Raw genomic sequence first — 22,203 nt, forward strand, 5'->3', positions numbered from 1 at the left:
AATCCCTTAATGTTATTTCATTTCTGTTTTTGCTTACAATAAACATGCTTTAAAACAAAGTTTGTTTTTGTTACAACTACAAAAAAAAAAATTTCAAAAAAATTGTTTTATAAAATAAACATTACGAAATTTTATTGCATTAAATAATCTAAAATATTAGAATATATTGTTTTTTTTAGAACAAACCGTTCTGAAATTGATAATTGTATGTATTAACTACAAATAAAAATAAAAAAAGTTAAGACTAAAGTTATAAACACTGAAACCTATTATAATTGGAAAAAACTATTTTATCTGTATCTTTACATAAATATCATTACGAAAAATAACAGAAAATTACCTCCTTGAAACGGTTTATTAAAAATGATGAATAATAAATACCTTTATGACTAATAGAATGATAAAATGCTACTTCTGAATTCCATTAAAATTAACTTGTATTTAATTAAGTTATTGTGAAAACATAAAAAAGTTCTAACAGAAGTGCCAAACAAACGAGTTAAAACAGAATCTCGCTTCCAAGGCGATTATCATCATAAAAAAAATGAATAGATAAGTTACAGCAATCGAATCTGAAAATCTCCCAATTTTCCCCAAGATCTAACAATTTTTGAAAAAAGATAAATTTCCTTACTTTCTTAATTTTTATACGTTAAAACAGAATAATCTTAAACAATTTTAAACTTTAGAAACGCTAATTTCTCTGACTTTCGTAAGTACTTCCTGCGATAAAGTATCCTTTTTACTTCCTTGAAAGTATTGTGATCGCGAAAAATTTCGGTTTCCAGATTTCAACAGAATTAAGTTTTGAGCAACCTTGAATCCATTTTGACTAGTTTCGGCGTGACGTTTGTACGTATTTATCTCGCATAACTCAAAAACGATTAGCCGTAAGATGTTGAAATTTCGGATTTAGGATCCAAAACAATTTGGATTTTGGACTTTTTCTGAAGTGCAGTAATAAACCCTCATTGAGAACATTTCAACGATATATCATAAGTTGTACTCATTTTCATTGATTCCAAATTTATAGCCAAATGAAATTTTAATTAATGAAATATTTGGATTTTATAAGAGGAAGACACATCGGTTCGAATCAGACTTCATCTCCCTCTTTTCTTTTAACTTTTTTTTCAAATATATTGATTTATTAATAATTATTAACCTCTGATTGTAAAAAGTTTTACAATAATTAATATTCAATAATAACAATAAAAAAAATATATGAAAAAATATCAGAAGTTATTAATGAAATAAAATTTTATGTACTTTTCATATTAAAAAAATTGTTTTTATGTAAACAAATAAGCGTACAAGTAAGTCACGTGGTGTCCACATCAGATTTGGTGAAACATCTCATTATTCGCTCTTGCTATCATTTTCTTCATGGTTACATTACAATAATTTATTAGATAGATATAAGACTTACATCTATTTAATAATAATAAAGGGACTTTTACGTATCTCACTTTTAAATGAAATAAGTTTAAATAAAGTGCAGCAAAAACGTGTATATGCAATTTAATAGAGGCGTTCAAAGAAGTCATGTGATGACCACATCAAATTTTTTTTTTAAATATGAGAAATAAAATTCAAAATCGTAATTATTAAGAACCCGTTATAAAATTAAAGTCGTAGGTAAGCTTAGAAAAAACTGTTGTATTCTTGCAAATCTATTTTCTACATTTTAGCATTTATTTTATATTTTTCATTTTTTATTAACATTCTTACTACTTTACTTGTACAATTACAAATTAGAATTACAAATTCTATTGCTTTTTATCTAAATTGAACATAAAAAAAAAGTTATAGGCCTACTCGAATTAACGGTTAACAATCTGGAACACGAGGTAAACTTGATTTTGAAATGGCTCTCTTCCCGAAATGAATCACTGAAGTACAGCCATTACAGATTGATAATTTTCATTTAATAAGTGAATAAAAAAGAGGACTTATAAACATTGAAAATTATTACTCGAATTTAAGTCGTGGATAAGCTTAAGTTTTTAAAATAAGTTTTGCGGATAAGGTTATGGTAATGCATTGCTGTATGATGGTAAGGAAGTTTTTGATCTATACCTGTTAATAATCATTATTGATAATAAAAACCATTAATTATTTTATTCAATATAGTGAAATAAAACGTAGGCCTATAGAAGCAGCTTAAGTAGGCTGTTTAATATAAAAATAATTTTAAGTAGGTGATTAATTGTACAAAGTACAATTACTGTTAATGTACAAGTTGGTTATCTTTTTTCATGCGGTTAAAGAGATAACATGAAAAAAAAAGAAAACGATAAGAGTCTAAATTTGATTAATCAACAAATATTGGATTTTTTCGATCTACAATCATAACTTTGTGATAAGTAGGTGAACTCTTCAACCGGTTGGTTATATCTAAGCCACTTTAATTACTTTAACCAGAACAAGGAAAATAAATAGAATATAATTGTATAAAACATTTTTGATATTCTATTACTATTATTAATGTCTTCTATTATTTAATATTTAAATGGATAGGTGTGACTAATTTGTTATTTTTAAATTATGAATGAAGTAGGTTCATGTTTACGTCAAATGTAAAAAATAAATTTATAAGTTGAGTTGTCTGGGAATCCCCTATATAAAACCTTTTCCTTCTTCTTTTTTAATTAACTTATTTTCCTTATACTTGTATACTTCGTGGAAGAAATATTATTTTCTACTTAAAAAAACTGGCTTCACCCGATGTAACAAGGAGTATACTACTTTTACAAATTTCTTAGAAATAAGAACCTAAGTTTCTTTTTACTGCAGCATGTTGTATATTACATTGCAATTTCAAGAAGTAAAATTACAATGTAGTTTTTAAACCTGTTTTAAACCTTATAACAGCTTTAATTTTATTTTATTACAGAAGTATTTCTAGGAACTCAGTAATCAAACAAGAAATTGATGTATAAGATAATTATGATTATTTATAAATTATTATCGGATGGAACAAGAGGGAAAGGCACTTTGACGTTTGTTGACCCAATAATAATCCTTTGTTCTAGTATTATCAGCATTTTGCTTCATAATCCTTAAAACTTGGATCTTGTTTGACCAATATCTGTTTTTTCTTTTATTTCTATTTGTCATAATAAAAAGTAATAACGCTTCTCATGGTGCATTATATTGTTATAACAGTTTATTTTTTCTCAATATAACATTATTCATTATTAAGCATACTGATCAAAGTTTAAGTATTAGGGGAAAGTATTAATTAAAATAAAAAATAAATAAATAAATAAAATAACAAACATACAATTGTGATTATAAAATAACCCTTGACAGATATTTAATATTTATAATAGTTAAAATTCCTTTTTGTACCGTAGATTCTTGTTAAAGCATAAGTTTATAAACTTTCTTTGCGACGCCGTAAAAAAATAATTTTCGTCTTAATGCATTTTATATACATAATAATTAATACAGATCTTTATACACAACAATTAATGTATAATTGTAACAATTAGATGCTAGAAAAAGTTACGAAAATTTACTATTACTAGATTACAACTTTGTTTAATTAATTAATTACAGCAATTTCCGATAACAAAGACTAAATTTATTATACGTCAAAAATATTATTCTTGACCAACATAACCCATGTTGATTCTAACATAACCCAACGTAATTAGTAAGAGTAATAGTAAAAAAACAACGTAATTAATAGGTCTTTTTAAATAAGGGTAGTTATCGTCTCATATTATTATAATACTAATCCAATATAGATATAATAAATAATATTTTATCTATTTAATTGATTTTAGGAGAATAGAACAGTAAAAATATCTCGGTATATTGTCCTAAAATAGAAAAAAAACTATACCAATTCCTTAGCGTACTGTTATAATTATTCACATTTTAAAATTGATTTGCATAAATCACCAAAAAAAATCCCTTAAAATGAGGCTAACGCCTAATAATAATAATCATTATTATGATAGATAATACAGAATCCAAAAACCGCACTTGAAAATAAAATTCCGTTTTTATAATTTTAGCTTTCTTAATTCGACGCTATTATAAAAAAGTTTTTAAATCATTAATTTGGCGCCAAAATCTAAAAGAAGGGATTAAAAAATTAGAATGGTGTTAATTTTTATTATATTTTTTGAATTAATTTTCTTTTACTAAATTATTTTCAAAACTTTCTACTCTGTTTTCATTAGCAGGTTTTATTTCTGTTTTAAAATATGGACAGGCAAAAAATTTAGATTGGTTTGTTAAATTCTGTTTTTTTTTATAATACAGACTTTTTTAGACTTTAGAGACTTCAGAGATTAAAAAAGACCAGTAATAAATAGACAGTAAAGACTGTTCGTTTTAATTAAAAAATTAACTTGTTTTTGACGTTAAGAGGAAATAATTTGCTCCTGTATGATGGTTTCCCAAAACTACTATCGATATTTAAAATTAATTTATTCGACTAAGATTTTCCGGTTACATTGTTACTGACTGAATTAAAATCAACGAAAAATTTACAATAGGATTATAAAATTAATGACTAATAAATAACAAAAACATTACTATTTTAAGCCACTATCATTATTTTTCAACAGTAAATTAAGAAAGGAAATAGAGCCTAGAAAAGAACGATAGATTAATAATAAAACTAAATGAAATACCTTAAATAGATAAAGTATGATTTCTGTCGTGAAACACTCCTAACTAGTAGGGACGTTAATATGAACTACATTCATAAGATAAAAACATTCGGATGAAAATGATTTACACGTAATACATTAGTAACTATAGCCATATATTAATTTTGGTATTTATTTCGAGATTATACGGCCCACTCCATTTCGAGATTACAAGTCCAGATATATTATAAATTCTAGTAAAACTGGGATATCTAGTATTAGGTTAACGAAAAGAAAAGAGCAAAAATTAAGCAGAATTATGAACAGAAAAGAAAAAGCATTACACTGGCTGGTATCGAGAAAATTTACGATTGAATTAGACTATTTGCAAGTCACCAAAACAAAGATGTCAGTAATTACTATTTGGTTTCTTGCTATTGAAACACTACTTCATATTATTTGGTCTTGGGACTTTTTAGATAGCAACAAAATTTTCATGGAAATACATGTATTTAGTATTTATTTTCTGGAATTCTAAATATTATTTATTATTATTGATCGCTTCTCGGTCTTTGGCACCGTGCTTCCACAGTGTTTCATTGCGTAGTTGAATTTAATTTCTTTGTAATACTTGTGCAATTACTGTGACCATTCTATATATATAAAATGAAAGTGTCTTATCTCCTAGTTATGCAAACTACATCTTCATAAGTACCAGGGTAGCTTTTACGGGACACTTAAGTTGCCGGTTGGAGCCGGGCAACGTGCCTGAGCTAGGTTTTCCCTGTAGGATATATTCTCAGTTACGGCCAAAAAAACCTTCAGTTCATACAAATTGATCAGTCTTCTCCTTGTCAGTGGTGGTTTACCATCTATCACTTGATACTACTTTTTCCATCTAGTCGGACCCTTCATCTTTTTCTTTCGAGGTAGGTAGTGAGGTCAACCGGTATTTTCGATCTTTTGGCACATCTGGAAAGCGATGCCCTTTTTCTTCCCTCTTTAGAGGGGATTTCTTTAACTCCCCCCAAGGGTTAAAGCTTTTATTTATTTAAACAGATATTTCTGCATGATCTTTATTTTAAGTAGACCAAAATTTGAAGAATGATTTTTTAATTTAGATTATTTTAGGTCTACGGTTTGTGGATGTGATGCCTTCCACAAAGAATCTGATTTGCTTCTGGGTATAAGGGTTTTGCTGGGAAGAAAAACGCCTGCTTACTAAAGGTCCATGCAGTTAGACTTTTCATCCATCTTGTAGTAAAGATTAATTGACTGGGCTGTATATCTAAACATCACTGTTCTAAATTACCTAAGGATGATAATACTCCGGTGGATTGGGTTGGTAGGGCTCCGTTAAGTGTGTATCTCTACCTGTAAATCATTCCTCTGCTCATTCTGATATTTCATTTCAAAATATTTCAGCCAAGCATTGGCCTTCACCAAAAAAATTCAAAGGATTTAAATGTTGACTCTTGTTCTGAAAAGTTTCTCAATAAATTATTTGAATTAATAACAGATATGAGAAATGAACTATCTCTTTGCTGACAAGATCTCTAGTTTGACTGTTGATATACCTGATTTGAAATGTGCTAATGAACTGTTACTTAACCACCTGATTGATGCCCTTAGAACAAAAAATATGACTGTGTAGTAAGCTACAATTAAATAATGACTGAGAAATTACTAAAAAAACTTTTTGAAAACAGCACAAAGATAATAATAACAATAACAAGATTGATAAAGTTTTAATCTTTTCCATTACGAAGAAAATGGCTACTTCTTAGAAAACTTTACATGAATAACATTTTTTAGCATTCCAAAATGTGAATTTCAGTATTCAGTGAAGAGGAGCCTTTAACGGGCATTTAGAGACGTTCTTTTTTATGAGTTTTGTTATCTTTAGATAAGTTAGAATAATATAGTAAGTAATTAGAATTAATTAAAAAAAAAAAAATTAGTTTCCGTAACTTTGTACATGTAGCTGTTTAAAACATAACCAATCTTTTCACTGTAGTTGATCGTAATAAAAAGTAAGGTCAGCACTATGTCCGTAGAGATCAGTCTGTGTCTTTACGACAGTTTTTCTCATTAATTTCAGAAACTGTGATCGTATGAAAAAAATGTGTAAGAAAAAAATATCAGAATTGTTTTAGTCAATTTTTTCGGAAATTGTAATCTTATGAGAAAAATATGTAGAAAAGAAACTTTCTGAGCAGACATTCTACAGTATTTTAATTCCATCTTTTTTCTAAAATGCTACCACAAAAATTTGATTTTCTCAATATGCATTACTGAAAAAGTTCCCGGTTGAAAAAAAATTACTGTTGTCTTTTAGATTATTTTCAATACTTTACTTTTATATGTTTTTCCATTGATACATAAAGGTTTTATAAATTCTGATACGTTCCGAATCGGTTGTATTTTAACGTCTACGGCTTGTATATACTGTCTTCGGCACCATTTTTTTTCGGGTACTAATTGATAGCACGTCCTAGCCTGGCGATCCAAGGATAAAACTAGCTAGCAGATACGCTCATTACAAGAAGGACGCAGCTGGCTACGGGCCCCGAATCTAGTCGTTGGATATCTGGAGACTTCCGAATGTTATAAAAATCAATAAAAAGAAAGGGTTAAATAATTAAATTTTAATACTTATAACTTAATCTCACACTGCAGTAAATTAAATAGCTTAATTTAATCACGGTAATACGGGTAAAATAATTAAAACTGTTAAATTATCAGGAATGAATTCATTTCGTACGATTTATTTTTCGGATCTAATTTATTATGCACATTTTATTGAAGAAAATTAACTAGAATTAATATAAGAATATGAATTTAAAAATAAAATTACATCCAATTATGAAAAATAAAAAGTTGCAATATCTAATTTAATTAGAAAATGTTTCTTCAATTAAAAATAAATTATTGTTGTTAAAAATTATTATTTAAACAATTTGTATTATCGAAATTATGAAAAATTATTAACAATCAATAAGGTAATTTTTTTAATTATTCAAAAAGCACTCACAAGAAACACACACACACACACACACACACACACACACACACACACACACAGAGAGAGAGAGAGAGAGAGAGAGAGAGAGATTTTTTAACTATGATTTAACTTAATCGATCAATTGATAAATTGATTTTCACAGTAAAAAATGAACTAATAATTGGTTTAACATTTTCTCATTTAATTTTTCCATCCTTTTTTACCTGTTTATTAAAATAAAATCATAATATGTAATAATTAATTATGCTGTTACTGCAAATTTTTTTGTATACAATTTCGAAGTATATTACATCAGATTTAAACTGAAAAATCGATAAAAATATAACGAATGAATGTAAGTGCCAATCATTACAAGAGACAATTTATTTATTAATTACATTATTAGGAAAATACAAAATTATTGTAAAATCTGACATAAGAAGTATTCCCAATTGTTATATATTAAATTCATAAAATACTTCAATTGACTAAAGTTATAATGAAACAAATAAAAATTTTCTGTTCCCTCCTATTTCTAAATTTGTTAAAAAGTTGACTGATGTAAAATAACATCCAAATTAAGTTAATGAAGTCAAGAAGAAAGTAAAAAGGTTTTAACAAAAAAAAAACTAAATAAGTTTTTTAAACTAAAAGTTATTTTAAATTACAGAACAATTAGTTTGACTAGTCATGCATCAAAAATCTTAACTAGAATTCTATACAGAAGAATTGAGAGGAGAGTGGAAGAAGTGGTAGGAGAAGACCAATTTGGTTTCAGGAAAAGTATAGGGATAAGGGAAGCAATTTTAAGCCTCAGATTTTAAACACAAGAAACACACACACACACACACACACACACACACACACACAGAGAGAGAGAGAGAGAGATATTTTTTTTAACTATGATTTAACTTAATCGATCAATTGATAAATTGAATTTCACAGTAAAAAATGAACTTGCCATTTATAGACCAAGAAAAGGCATTCGATAACGTAGACTGGAATAAAATGTTCAGCATTTAAAAAAAATTAGGGTTCAAATACAGAGATAGAAGAAAAATTGCTAACATTTACAGGAACCAAACAGCAACAGTAATAATTGAAGAACATAAGAAATAAGCCATAATAAGAAAGGAAGTCCGACAAGGATGTTCGCTATCCCCGTTACTTTTTAATCTTTATGTGGAACTAGCAGTTAATGATGTTAAAGAACAATTTAGATTCGGGGTAACAGTACAAGGTGAAAAGATAAAGATGATACGATTTACTGATGATATAGTAATTTTAGCTGAGAGTAAAAAGTATTTAGAAGTAACAATGAACGGCATGGATGAAGTCCTACACAAGAACTATCGCATGAAAATAAACAAGAACAAAACGAAAGTAATGAAATGTAGTAGAAATAACAAAGATGGACCACTGAATGTGAAAATAGGAGGAGAAAAGATTTTGGAGGTAGAAGAATTTTGTTATTTGGAAAGTAGAATTACTAAAGATGGACGAAGCAGGAGCGATATAAAATGCCGAATAGCACAGGCGAAACGAGCCTTCAGTCAGAAATATAATTTGTTTACATCAAAAATTAATTTAAATGTCAGGAAAAGATTTTTGAAAGTATACGTTTGGAGTGTCGCTTTATATGGAAGTGAAACTTGGACGATCGGAGTATCTAAGAAGAAAAGATTAGAAGCTTTTGAAATGTGGTGTAATAGGAGAATGTTAAAAATCAGATGGGTGGATAAAGTGACAAATGAAGAGGTACTGCGGCAAATAGATGAAGAAAGAAGCATTTGGAAAAATATAGTAAAAAGAAGAGACTTATAGGCCACATACTAAGGCATCCTGGAATAGTCGCTTTAATATAAAAAAAATTGTGTAGGCAGGCCACGTTTGGAATATGTAAAACAAATTGTTAGGGATGTAGGATGTAGAGGGTATACTGAAATGAAACGACTAGCACTAGATAGGGAATCTTGGAGAGCTGCATCAAACCAGTCAAATGACTGAAGACAAAAAAAAAATTAATTAAATTATTTTGTATTTGAAATCGTACAAGATATTTAATTGTGATCTCCAATCTATCTAATATAGATAGATTAGATATCCTATCTAATATAGGAAATCCTAAAAAATGGCCATTTTAAATTCGATATTAGTTGAAATTTAGTTTATTCCTATTAAGAAAATGTCAAAATTTTTAATTTATTTATGATAGTATTTCAAAACATTTAACAGCAATACTAGAATTTATTAAAATTTAATTATAATTCAGATTTTATTAATACCTTATTAGTATTTATTAAAACTAGAAAAAAGTCGGGCCTATGGCCCATCACGAAAATGCTTCATGGTTTTTGTTTCATTACATACGACTATGTTAAATGTTTTTGCCAATTGTAACCAAATAACGTTTATGAATTTAGCGTACCAACAACAAAAACTTTTACAAAAAAAAGCTCCAAAATCCTGAACATTTTTAGCTGTTTCTCGAGTTGTGATTCTTTAACACAGCTCTGTTTTCCTTTTTACTTCCTTGTACCAAGTAAAGGAAGTATTGTGATCGCGAAAAATTTCGGTTTTCAGATTTCAACGGGAATATCCATTTTGACCATCCTTGAATCCATACTGACTAGTTTTACCGTGACGTCTGTATGTACGTATATACCTAGCATAACTCAAAAACGATTAGCCGTAGGATGTCGAAATTTTGGATTTAGGACGTTGTAACATCTAGTTGTGCACCTCCCCGTTTGATTGTTATCAACTGAACCAAAAGTTCAACAATCAAGTGTTGAACCAAAAATCCAAAAAAAATGTATTTTGGGCTTTTTCTTAACTGTAGTAATAAGCTCTCATTGAGAGCTTTTCAACAATGTATAAGTGGTAGTTATTTTCATTGGCACCAGAGTAGTAGCCAAATAAAGTTTTAATCAATGAAATATTTGGATCTTAGGGGAAGGCACATCGGTTCATATCAGACTTCATCTCCTTTTTTTAAACTTTTTTTTTAATTGTAATATATTGATTTATTAATAATTATTAACCTCTTATTGTAAAAAAAAATTTGCGAAGAGTAATAATTAAAAAAAAACAAATATGAAAAAAATATCTGAAGTATTCATTGAAATAAAATTTTACGTACTTTTCATGTAAAAAAAAAAAAAAATATGTAAATGTAATTTAATAGGCGTACAAGGAAGTCATCTGATTTTTGTTCTCAAATTACAAATATAATTTTAGATAAATCGTTTGTATCAAGAAGTATAAATCGTTCGAGAAGCACAAATCGTTGGAGTGAATGAATTGTTCGTGCGCTGCGCGCAGCAGTCCGGCGCACCACCTTTGGTCCTCTCCGCACCAACAGCAGCTAAAATAAAAATGTGAGAACATACCAAACAAACCCAAGCACCTTCCTTTTTTATGGAGAATGTTTGTCTAAAACCTAATAACTTTTGAATGAGGTGAAACCTAGTGGTCAACAAGAGGATATTGCTGCTACATTTTCGAAGAACCGAACGTTAGTAAGAATATATTACTTTTTTGTTTTTAAATATTTTTTGAACGATTCAATGAATAAAAGTACTTTTTTATTCAGAGAATTTTGAATTAAAGAACATTTTAAATGAATCAGGTCATCTTTTAATTAATAAGCGGAAAGGACATAACCAGACCAAAATTTCATTTTTTATATCTTTTGACTAATTTCGTAACGTGACTATTCAGTCGAATAAGGTTTAAAATTGAGGTATACAGTAAAATAACGATAAAGTTAACATTTTAAGCACGTAATACATTAAATAAAGATACTGATAGATGCTGTAAGATTGGTAAATTGTTTTTTTATTTTGTTATGGAAATTTCCCAACATTATTTGCGTTATATGTTTATCAGTGTGTATATGAAACTGACTTCAAGTATGTACTCGTATCTTACTTAAAACGGTAAAAAATCGAGTTTGGTCTTATTTTATTCCTGAATCATTACTCTATTTTGTACACGTTTATTAAATTACTAAAATGTTTATTTAAAAAAAAATACATGCAAAATTACTAAAGAGAAATGCCGTTTTTGGAAACATTTCTGCCCAATTTAAATTTACGCTAGCGGTAAAGTTAGCGAAAAAAATATGCCTTATTAATATTTAATGACAGATTTTTCTCGTTATCAAAGACTAATTTGGGTGATTTTGAATAAAGCTTTCCAGTCATATGCTATTTATAACGTTTTTATTTTTTACGTCAGGAATTGTTATTTTTAAACATTAAAAAAAGATTGAATGGTTTGTTCAATCTGACGACTGACTAGGAAAATGTATAAGGCAATTCAGACTAACCATTATTACGATAAGGATGAAATACGGCCCAGTCTCTTACAGGATGCGCCACGAAAAAGTGGCTCTCAGCAGACAACTGACAGTCGGAACATGATAATTGATAAACTCTTTGCCACTAATTACATGCAATATGAAAGAAAAAAATTTGCAAAAATTTACCATAGAAACTAAGATCTCAATAATTGGCAGAAAATAACCTGTTATAACAAGGAAATCAATTTTTCAACATATTACCAGCAAAGAAGTAGGTACCTTATTATTGGTTTTTCGTATGTTTAACTTATGTTATAATGCTGTGTTTACTGCTATGTTTTTTCAGTGCTAGAAAATCTAAAACCCATATTTTTAACAAGAACGGACGATTTCAAACATAATGCTTTGGGCCAGTAACACTGTATCTCAACAAAACCTGAAAAAAAAACCACATTTTTAATCATAATATCAGTAAACCAATTCTTATTTTATTTGTACCAAATCACTTATCATTCAAAGGGCCTTTCAATGAGCTATCACAAGCTACATCGTCTCATTAAAAAAAAAGTTTTCAACCCTTGAAAATTTAGAAAGCATTTAAGAGCGAAATTTTGTGTTGGTAACTTAAAAAATTATTTTCACAGTTTTAATTGGCAGATTATGATTATTTCAAATGGTTTAAGAAGTAATATCACGTAATTTTGTAGTTATTTCTGTTGGACTGAAATTTAAAAAAAAGTACTACCCTAAATGGGGTTTGCATCTACCGAGCGAAGGGATGAACGGATTTTAATTTATTTTTTACCAAAATTCATTATTTTTTTCGGGTTGTTAATTAATGCAATTAAATGTTACCATTGCTATTTAAGATTTTTGAGTTGAGGTAGGTGAAGCGGAGAGGGTGGGTTCCACCCCTTTGAAAATAATTTTACAAAGGTTCCTCCCGAGAATGGTGTACATGCTTGCAAACAAAAATACGATGGCACTGATAGTTGTTGAATAATAAATGTGATAACTTTTCAAGTGTTACCCGATATTTTAATAAATATAGTTTAATTAACAAGTTTAGTTAAATTAGTTTAGTTTAATAAATATTAATACATAATTTAAATATTGCTTAATTGTACCTTTATCGGTATCAATATATTGATGACTGAGCGATAACGAAAAATTAAAAGGAGAAAGTTATAAAACACATTAAAAAAAAATTAATAAAACTGAATTTTAAAAATTTAGTAAAACTAAAAAAAATTTATAATTTTTCAATTTTTCATTAAATTTCGACTTATCTTCCGGATTTACTAACTCTTAATTCAGCACCCACTACAAAAAGTCGCAGTTTAAAAGAATGATAGAAAAATTGTAAATTTTTAATATTTGGTGCAATTTTCTTACGAACTATTCTTTAAAAAATCTGATGTGGACACTACATGATTCCTTGTACGCCTATTAAATTACATTTAAATTACAATTTTTTTTTTTTAATGAAAAGTACATAAAATTTCATTTCATTAATAACTTCTGATATCTTTTCATAATTTTTTTTTATTGTTATTATTGAATTATTATTGATCGTAAACATTTTTTTACAATCAGATGTTAATAATTATTAATAAATAAATATATTTAAATTAAAAAAGAAAAAAAAGTTAAAGTCTGAATAAAGTTAAGTCTGATTCGAACTGATGTGCCTTCCCTTTATAAGATTCAAATATTTCATTAATTAAAATTTCATTTGATTATAACTCTGGAACCAGTGAAAATAAGTACCAGTTTTGATATATCGTTGAAACACTCTGAATGTCGGCTTATTATTGCACTTCAGAAAAAGTCCAAAATCCAATTTTTTTTTTTGATTTTGGGGGTTTTTAGACTCTTTTGGCTCAGTCGATTACAATCAAACGGGGAGGTGCACAACTAGATGTTACAAAAGTCTTAAATCCAAAATTTCAACATCCTATAGCTAATCGTTTTTAAGTTATACGAGTACATACGTACGTACAGACGTCACGCTGACGAAATGGATTCAGGGATGGTTAAAATAGATATTTCCGTTGAAATCTGGAAATCGAAATTTTTCGTGATCACAATACTTCCTTTACTTCGTAAAAGGAAGTTTATTTTTGGATGTTTATTTTTTTACATTTTGTAGTTTTATTTTTATTTTGATTAAAAGTGAAAACCTGGCTGTTAATAAAAATAAGAAAATGAAGGCGATTAAACGATGTAAAGAAACTACTAAAGAACGTAAGCTATGACTCTCCGGAATACAGAAATTTGTGTTATTTTTTACCTTAATTTTTAAAACTAATTTTCTTGAATTTTTTCGTGAGAAATTATTTTAAAATCGGCATTACATCAGGGTATTATTTTATATTAATTTAACGTCAATTAATGTAGACGAAGAAGAAATAAAAGTAATTTCAAATCGTCTAAGTAGACAATATATTCTTTTTATTAAAAAAAAATGTTCTACTTCAGTGGAAAAGACTTACAACAGGACTGTCCGAGGACGTCCTCTGCAAAGTAAAGAAAATAATCATCAAATCGGGTACTCGATGAAGAAGTTTTGAACATATATTTAAAAAATTGTACGAGTTGAAAATAAAATCGCTCTCAATTGAAGTCTGTTTAGAACCTAACCATCAACTGAATAAACTCTTTCTATCTCCTGCTTAGAAGGATATGTTTCCAAATGAATAATCATCCTGTATTTTTATTAAAAGTACACAATTTATCAGTTTCGTATAAAAAGGCATTTTCATACTATAATTTAAAATTTAGCACTACTGCATTGATCTATGTAGAATAAATATAAAATAATAATGGTATTCTCGAATTTCATTAAATTAAAAACAGAATACAGTATTCTACGCGGTCATTGAACAGTTTATTAACCTTCCAAGAGAATATTTCTTTAATACATCCAGTTTGTATCCTTTCCCCTATTTCTTCATTCGACTATAGCTTATAGGAAGTTCAGATGCTATACTATTAAACTTTTATTTACCTATTTTTATTATCATCATTGTACTTACGTAAAACCCGCTGTATTATATTCAGTTCTCATTTAAACGACCTATAAAACGTGTACTAACTTCATAGTATAGCTCTCTCTCACTCGCTCTCTCTCTCTCTTTGTGTGTGTGTGTGTGTGTGTGTGTGTGTGTGTGTGTATGTGTGTGTGTGTGTGTGTGTGTGTGTGTGTGTGTGTGTGTGTGTGTGTGTGTGTGTGTGTGTGTGTGTGTGTGTGTGTGTGTGTGTGTGTGTGTACTTTATTTACCACTACAATTTATTTTTGACAGAGTTCCAACCTCTACCTCAGTTTTGAACAGTTTATTGAAACAATGCTGTTGTTATCCGACTACCGTTTTTTTTTTAGCTTTTAAAACGTGTTCCGTTTATTTTCTAATATATTATATAGTATGAATTATATTTAATTTGCAGTAGGTTTATAGTATAGATAATAAAAGCATTACTGTTTTAAGAATCTTATTATTGTTTATTTTTTACAAATGCTAATGAGTTGGTGTAGTTGCAGGCTAAATTATCTTTGGATAAGTTACATTTATCAGGTATATTCGTAAATATAACTATGAACCGGATTCTTACGTACAATTTTCTTTTTAAGCGAATTAAGAAATTGTAAAATATTTTTTAATTATTACAAAAGTTGGATAAAAATCAATTTTTTACTTTTTATCGGTGGATAAATGCTTCATATTTCTATAAATCTAAAAATGACACTCTACCTATTCACCTCACTTCTTTGTCTACTTTTTCTGTGTACTTCACACTCTATTTTGTTTTAATTATTTTTATTTAATTACTACAGTATGATGTAGTTTGTAAGTAGAACTGTAAATAAAAATTGAAATATGATTTATATGGAGTAAATTTAGTTATACACATAAAAAACACGACTGCCAAAAAAAAAAAAATTGCTCTTTAATATAGGATAATTAAAGAGCGTGCGGGTGATAATTTTGTATATAGTATAATTCTTTCCAACTTTTTAAAATTTATTTAAACATCTACATCTACATATATATACATATATACAAACACACATATATTACGCAGCCTATGACGATCCCGGTAACGTAAAGATTCCAATGGGGGTCATAGTCTAAATCGGTTCAGCCGTTGAGCTGCTACGGTGGAACAAACAAACATACATACACATACCCTAAATATATCACACTACTTTTTGGGCAGTTATGTAAAAAACAATATCTGTCAACTAATACGTGCAAATTAAAAAAAAATAAATCATGTTATTAGTAAGACACCTTGAACTGAATTAATGTCTTGGCTAGACGATGTTACCAGTTTCAGAAAATCAAACATTAATTTTTTAATAACCGAGTTATAATCCCAGTGAGTATAAAACTAAACTTTCTCTATACAATTAGTATTTATCATGTTAACTCTTCCCTTCGAATAGAATTAAACATTTAAGTGAATCATTTCACTATTTTCTATTGACAGTTCATTTCTGACAATGTCTGTTGTTCACTCATCATTCAAGAAATGGCGAAACACATTTAATCAAATATTCATATTAAATCTAATTATCAAAATCCTGGTTAAAATCCTATGTTTCAACTTAAAATATTCGGTGTAATCTTATCCCCTTTCCTCTCTCTTTCTCTTTCTTCTGTTTAGCCTCTGGAACTACCGCAAGGTGTTACTTCAGAGGATGAATGAAGAGGCTGATATGTATGAATGTGAATGAAGTGTAGTCTTGTACAGTCTAAGGTCCACCCTTCCCGAGATGTGTAATTAATTGAAACCCAACCGCCAAAGAACACCGGTATCCACGATCTAGTATTCAAATCCGTATAAAAGAACTGTCTTTACTAGGATTTGAACCTTAAAACTCTTGACTTCTAAATCAGCTGATTTGCGATGACGAGTTAATCGCTAGATCGAGCTGGTCACTAGATGACCCACCCTATTAGGGTGAGTCATTTCTATTTATATCAGAACGAAAAATAATATTTTTCCTGTGTACTAGGAGATTTCTGGTGAACTTTGTAGGCATATTCCTCTGATTAAAATAATGAAAAAGATAATAAAAAAAATTGGTCCTAAACTTTATGTTTCGGATTACGGCTAATGAAAAATTTTGCACTGATTTTCGTTCAACAGTAAATAAAACCTATACTGAAATTCTTGGCACAATTGTGAAAACATTTGGTAGTTTACTATGGTTTTTGACCTGAAAAAATAAAAAATATTTCAGAATTGTAGAATTCAACAGTTCGAGAATTTTTTTGGAACATCAATAAAATGTTTGGTGAGTTTTATATTATTACTTTTTTCTGTTCTTTGTTTAAAATAAAAGTAGAATTTCTTTTCAGTTACAGAATTAAATTCTCTACGAGGTTTTATTACAAGGTTTTATTTTATTTTAATTTTTCAGGTTAAGAACATAACAAATCACCGATTTTTCCCCGTAATGTGTATCCAAGGATTTTTAATATAGTCACATTTTATTGTTGGAGAAAAAATCATGATGAAATATTTTGCTAACCATAACTCAAAACCTTTTCGAAATCATGTTTATCAAACTTTTTTCGTTATTTTAATTGAAGGAATACGTCTAAAACATTACAGGAGACTGTTTATGAATGTAGAGTTAATATTTTGTTGAAAACTTTTAACGTAAAAAAAATTGAATAACTTTCCAAAGAAACATTTTTAAAAATTATAATGAGAATCAGGTGGAAACAATTTTTTTTACGTTTTACTTAAGGATAAAATGTTTGACTAACATAAGTATAGAAGATTTTAAAAAGTTTACAATTAGACAAATATCGAAGAAAATATTTTTCTTTATTTTCATTTAATAACTTTAACTTTCTATTAATGTTTTCTTTTTTCTCAAAATTATAATAGCTGTAAACATTCTTTTTCAAATATTTTAAGGATGGATATGATATAGATGAAGTTACCTTACCGGGAATCGAATAAATTGTTTTAGAAGTCACATGGAGTTTATTAATAGCAACTGGAATAATTTCATAAAGTTTCTTAACAAGAAAACTAGAAGTAATCTGAGTAACTAAGATTAAAAAAAAGAACAATTAAGGATTAAATTTTGTACCAAAAAACTGAGCATTTATGAATAGCATCTAGTTCAACTAAAATTATTTTAGGAACTACAAAACCTGTAAGTGACACTTATTAGATAGAAATCAAGAAGGAAAAGATAACTAATTCATAAAAATATACTTTTTTCGTTATTTAAGGCGTGTTTTTAAAATTTTGTAATTAAGAACACGATCATAGGGAGATGGCGATTTCATTTCTAGCATTCAATTTTGAATTGTAAATTACTGAATCATCCTAATCACAAAATTAAAACGAAGATAGGCCTTTTGATGAAATGAAAAAGCCAGAATCTTATGGTTCAATTTTATAAAAAATATTATATTTGTGGATCGAAAAGTAAGATATTCTGGATTAGAATTCCTTGATTTGAAGGACCGAGCAAAAGAGATATTCATGTGAAGAAAAGATTATTCCACAAAAGAAAGGACTGGAGAAAATTCATCAAAATATTTAAGCGATCGATAAAAGAAATCAATAAACATATACATTTTACGCGTATCAGGAATGGAAAACGACTGCTAACATAGAGTTAAATAATTATTATTGCTTACGGTATATCTTTACTATCAGAATATCAATATGAATAAATTAAATATTAATAAAATAAATGCTGTTTTTTCATACCAAACTGATGAAATATTTTTCTCCAGCCCGATAGCCATTCCTTCGAATAGAGCGTGTACCGATAATGCTAAAGCCAAAAGGAAGCTTCTCACTGAACTACGAGAATTACTTTTTACTAGTTCAACTTCAGGCGTTTCTTTCGACGGTTGATTCCTTATCGGAGAAGTGTTTGTAGTAGAAACAGAAAGAGACTGTTCATCTGTACAATATATCGCTTTTCCGATGGCATTTATTATATCCTGTCTTTCTTGAAACGAGAAATTCTTTGATGCTTCTTCTGTAATATTAAAAACATTCTTTATAAATGTACTTTTTACAACATCGGAACCAGAATTACTCGGACTGTTTTCAATGTAAGAGAGGGAATCGCACCTCATCGTCGCCGAATCGTTTTCACTAAGATTACTAGTATTTTTAGCGTGAAGAATTTTATGTGCCAATTCTTCAACGAAGTACATAAAAAAGAAACCGAAACACAAAAGAGCCTGAGGTAAAAATTCCGGTAGATTTTCATACTTTTCAGTTGTCTTTAACTCCTCGAATATTTCACCGACTTCTGGTAATAGATGTATAAAAACGGTACAAAATAGAACTCCTCCGGTAAAAGACAGTAACAATGAAATAACGAGCCGTTTTTTACGTTCGGCATTAATTTTATCAGTTTCGTTGAAGTAAGTTCTTTTATCATAAAAATAAGTCAAAATTAAAGGTAAACAACCACTAATTAATGAACTCATTCCTAATATTATCATACACACAAGTTTTGTAAATATAACATTTTTGTAAAATTCACCCATTATTTCAAAAACCTACTTCTATTACTTTTTTAAAAACCGTATATAGATTTATTACACAAATATAACAATTAAAAAACTCACTAAGGTGTACTGACACAACACTGAAAGATAACTTTTAAATTCTTTTATTAAATAATTACAATTTGAACAACTTGTGAATAGTTGAGATTCGTATTTTGTTGACGCGATAAGATAAATAGTTCAATTCGAACTTATTATCATCCATCATTTATTATCATCATTAGTTAGTTATAACGGAGAATTATTATTGTTCTGAAAGAAAGAGATAGCAGTTATCCGTTTTCGATAAGCTCCTTGAGTATTATACTAAACTCTGTATAAGCTACGTACATGACCGGTTTAATGCAGCATGACCATGACCAATTTATTACTGGTCACTTCTAATATTTCACCACATCATACTGAACTTGTTTGTGTCAATGATTGTTATACTATAATAACGAGACCAAAGGTTACGCTAATGTCTAGCGATTACAGTTCTTGTTTATGATACAAACAGCAGTATCGTCATCGGTTTTACTGCGGCGGGATGAAATTACACACGAGAAAGATTAATACGTGTATTAAAAAGAATAGTGAAAAAACTAAACGAGCTCGGAGTGTTTCTATTTATATAAATGTATATTTATACATCTACTATTTAATTACCACAGTCTGTCAGCCTTGTACATTATATTCGCTTCTTTGTTAAAGTATTCTCCCTGTATCATATATATTATGAATTTCAGATACAATTTCGTTCTTTTCAGACTATACCTGTCTGACATAATAATAGTTTGACTCATTTATTTGTGTGTAAGCGGTGAGTTGTTCACCTTTCAGTACACTATTTCAAAATTACTTTAGGATACAAAATAAATTAATTCATTATTATTTTTTCCTGTTCTTTCTCTTTTTCAGATTTGGCAGGAGGTTTCGGAAAGTTACGAGTATTTACTCCATTACATTCTAACTAATGCTTGCCTATTGGAGAAATTTGATACCTAACTGTTGTAAATAGTGCATCTTAATCAACTGATTTTCTATGGAAATATTTAAGTATTCATAAGGGAATCTTCATGTATTAAGTAAGTGTTTTTGGGGGGGGGGATTTATTAACCTTTAATTCTTAAATTACTTTGTTACTTTCTTTTCAGGAATAACTGTGGCATATTTGAAACAGTTTTACTGGATGAGATTAAAGAAAATATAATTGAAAAATAAATGAAAACAAATTATTTTGAATCTGTTTTCAATTATATGTTGTAGCATATATATTTAAAAAAATAAATACAAAAATTGGATGAATAAGCTTTAATTAAAATAAAAAAATCATAACTTGTATTTTGGAAAGAAGGAAATCATAAACTGGCCAACAAATCTTTATATTTATAAATATAAATATGAATAATTTATAAAACTTAATTTTTTCAAGCTACGAATTAATTAATGCAAGAAAACCCCCTTAGATATAGATCAACCCTTAGTTATAGAACCCCCTTAGAATAGATAAGATCTATTTTTTGTTTTGACCCTCTGCTCCCAGTATCAAAAATATCATAAAAAATTATTACAATTTGTTTAAACGAATTTATTAAACTTTAAAACTTTTCCTGGAATTTGCCAAAAAACTGTTGCACTTATATAGAACCGATCAGTTCTCTGAAAGAATAACATATTTCAAACTAGAGTCTCACATTTATGGGATTGTATACTCATATACGGAAGAGATTAGTAAATGCTTTAATTCTAAGAGTATATAAATAAAAGAGAATCTTAGTTTTGTGTGTGCCCTAATAACACAAAAACTATTTAACCAATTTCACTGAAAATTTCACAATTTATTATTTATTTTTACATGTTATTAGCTTCATATATTTAATAATATGATAATTTAATATTTAAATTAAATAACTGTCTGAAGAAGTTGATATTGACATTGACAACGATCGATATTGACAATGACAATCGATATGGGCGATGTCTATCGATATATATAACGAAGTAAAAGAAGTTTTAGGTTATTATTTAAACATTTATTTTATGATTTATATAGTAGTAAGATTTGTGAGGTTTGATCTGTAGTAAACATTCCAAATAAAGATAAGAAGAAAGAAAAAAAATTAATAGTGAAATAAAATTGTACATTTTATTGTTTTTTTGTAATATTGTCCCCGTTTCATTGTTTTCATAAATGAAAAATGTAAAAAAAACCTAAATAATAGTATTAATATTTATATAGAAGATAAAACCTTTATATTTTTAAAATAACAATGAATTCAAAACGATAATATATTGGTGGACACACAATTCGAGTCAAGAGAATGAGAGAAAGAAAAGAAACAGCACAACGAAATGAACGAAGTAAATTACATATGTTTGGTTACCGGCTGCAGAATAATTTTAGATTTATTTAATCCATACACTCAAATTTAGCAACAGCGAAGCACTGCCGAGTCTACTAGTTATAAATATTTATTGATTTATCAAAAGGTGATAATTCCAAGTGATTTAAAAATGTTTTCCTGCTATTTTTCTGAAAGAAGATCGAATTGTAGAGAACTTCTGATGCTTTATTGACACGTTATTTTGTGATTAGAGCATAAGAAGACTTCACAGAATTTTATATTAGTAAATAGTTAAAATTAAATCAATATTAAACATAAACTTATAATTTTTTTGTAATTTTTAATTTTTTCACTTCTAAAGATTAGAGATTTACTGTAGAAGTCAGTTTTAGTT

The 22,203-nt window shown here is 28.1% G+C and overlaps 1 protein-coding gene across 2 annotated transcripts in view; it reads right to left on the reverse strand.

Annotated features, from left to right (window-relative positions):
- LOC142322205 (zinc transporter ZIP3-like) overlaps positions 1-22,203 on the reverse strand; it is a 38,758-nt gene that overhangs the window by 16,017 nt on the left and 538 nt on the right. The window contains exon 1 of one of the 2 annotated variants that reach the window (XM_075361012.1): positions 18,665-19,860. The exons of the other annotated variant lie outside the window; for it this stretch is intronic. Within the exon in view, the coding sequence (XP_075217127.1) occupies positions 18,665-19,461 (797 nt within the window). The 5' untranslated portion in view covers positions 19,462-19,860. Of the gene's footprint in view, positions 1-18,664; positions 19,861-22,203 lie in introns of those variants that run through there. 2 annotated transcript variants of the gene reach the window in all.

This window comes from Lycorma delicatula, chromosome 3 (genome assembly GCF_047948215.1).
Source record: "Lycorma delicatula isolate Av1 chromosome 3, ASM4794821v1, whole genome shotgun sequence".
NCBI classification, from domain to species: domain Eukaryota; kingdom Metazoa; phylum Arthropoda; class Insecta; order Hemiptera; family Fulgoridae; genus Lycorma; species Lycorma delicatula.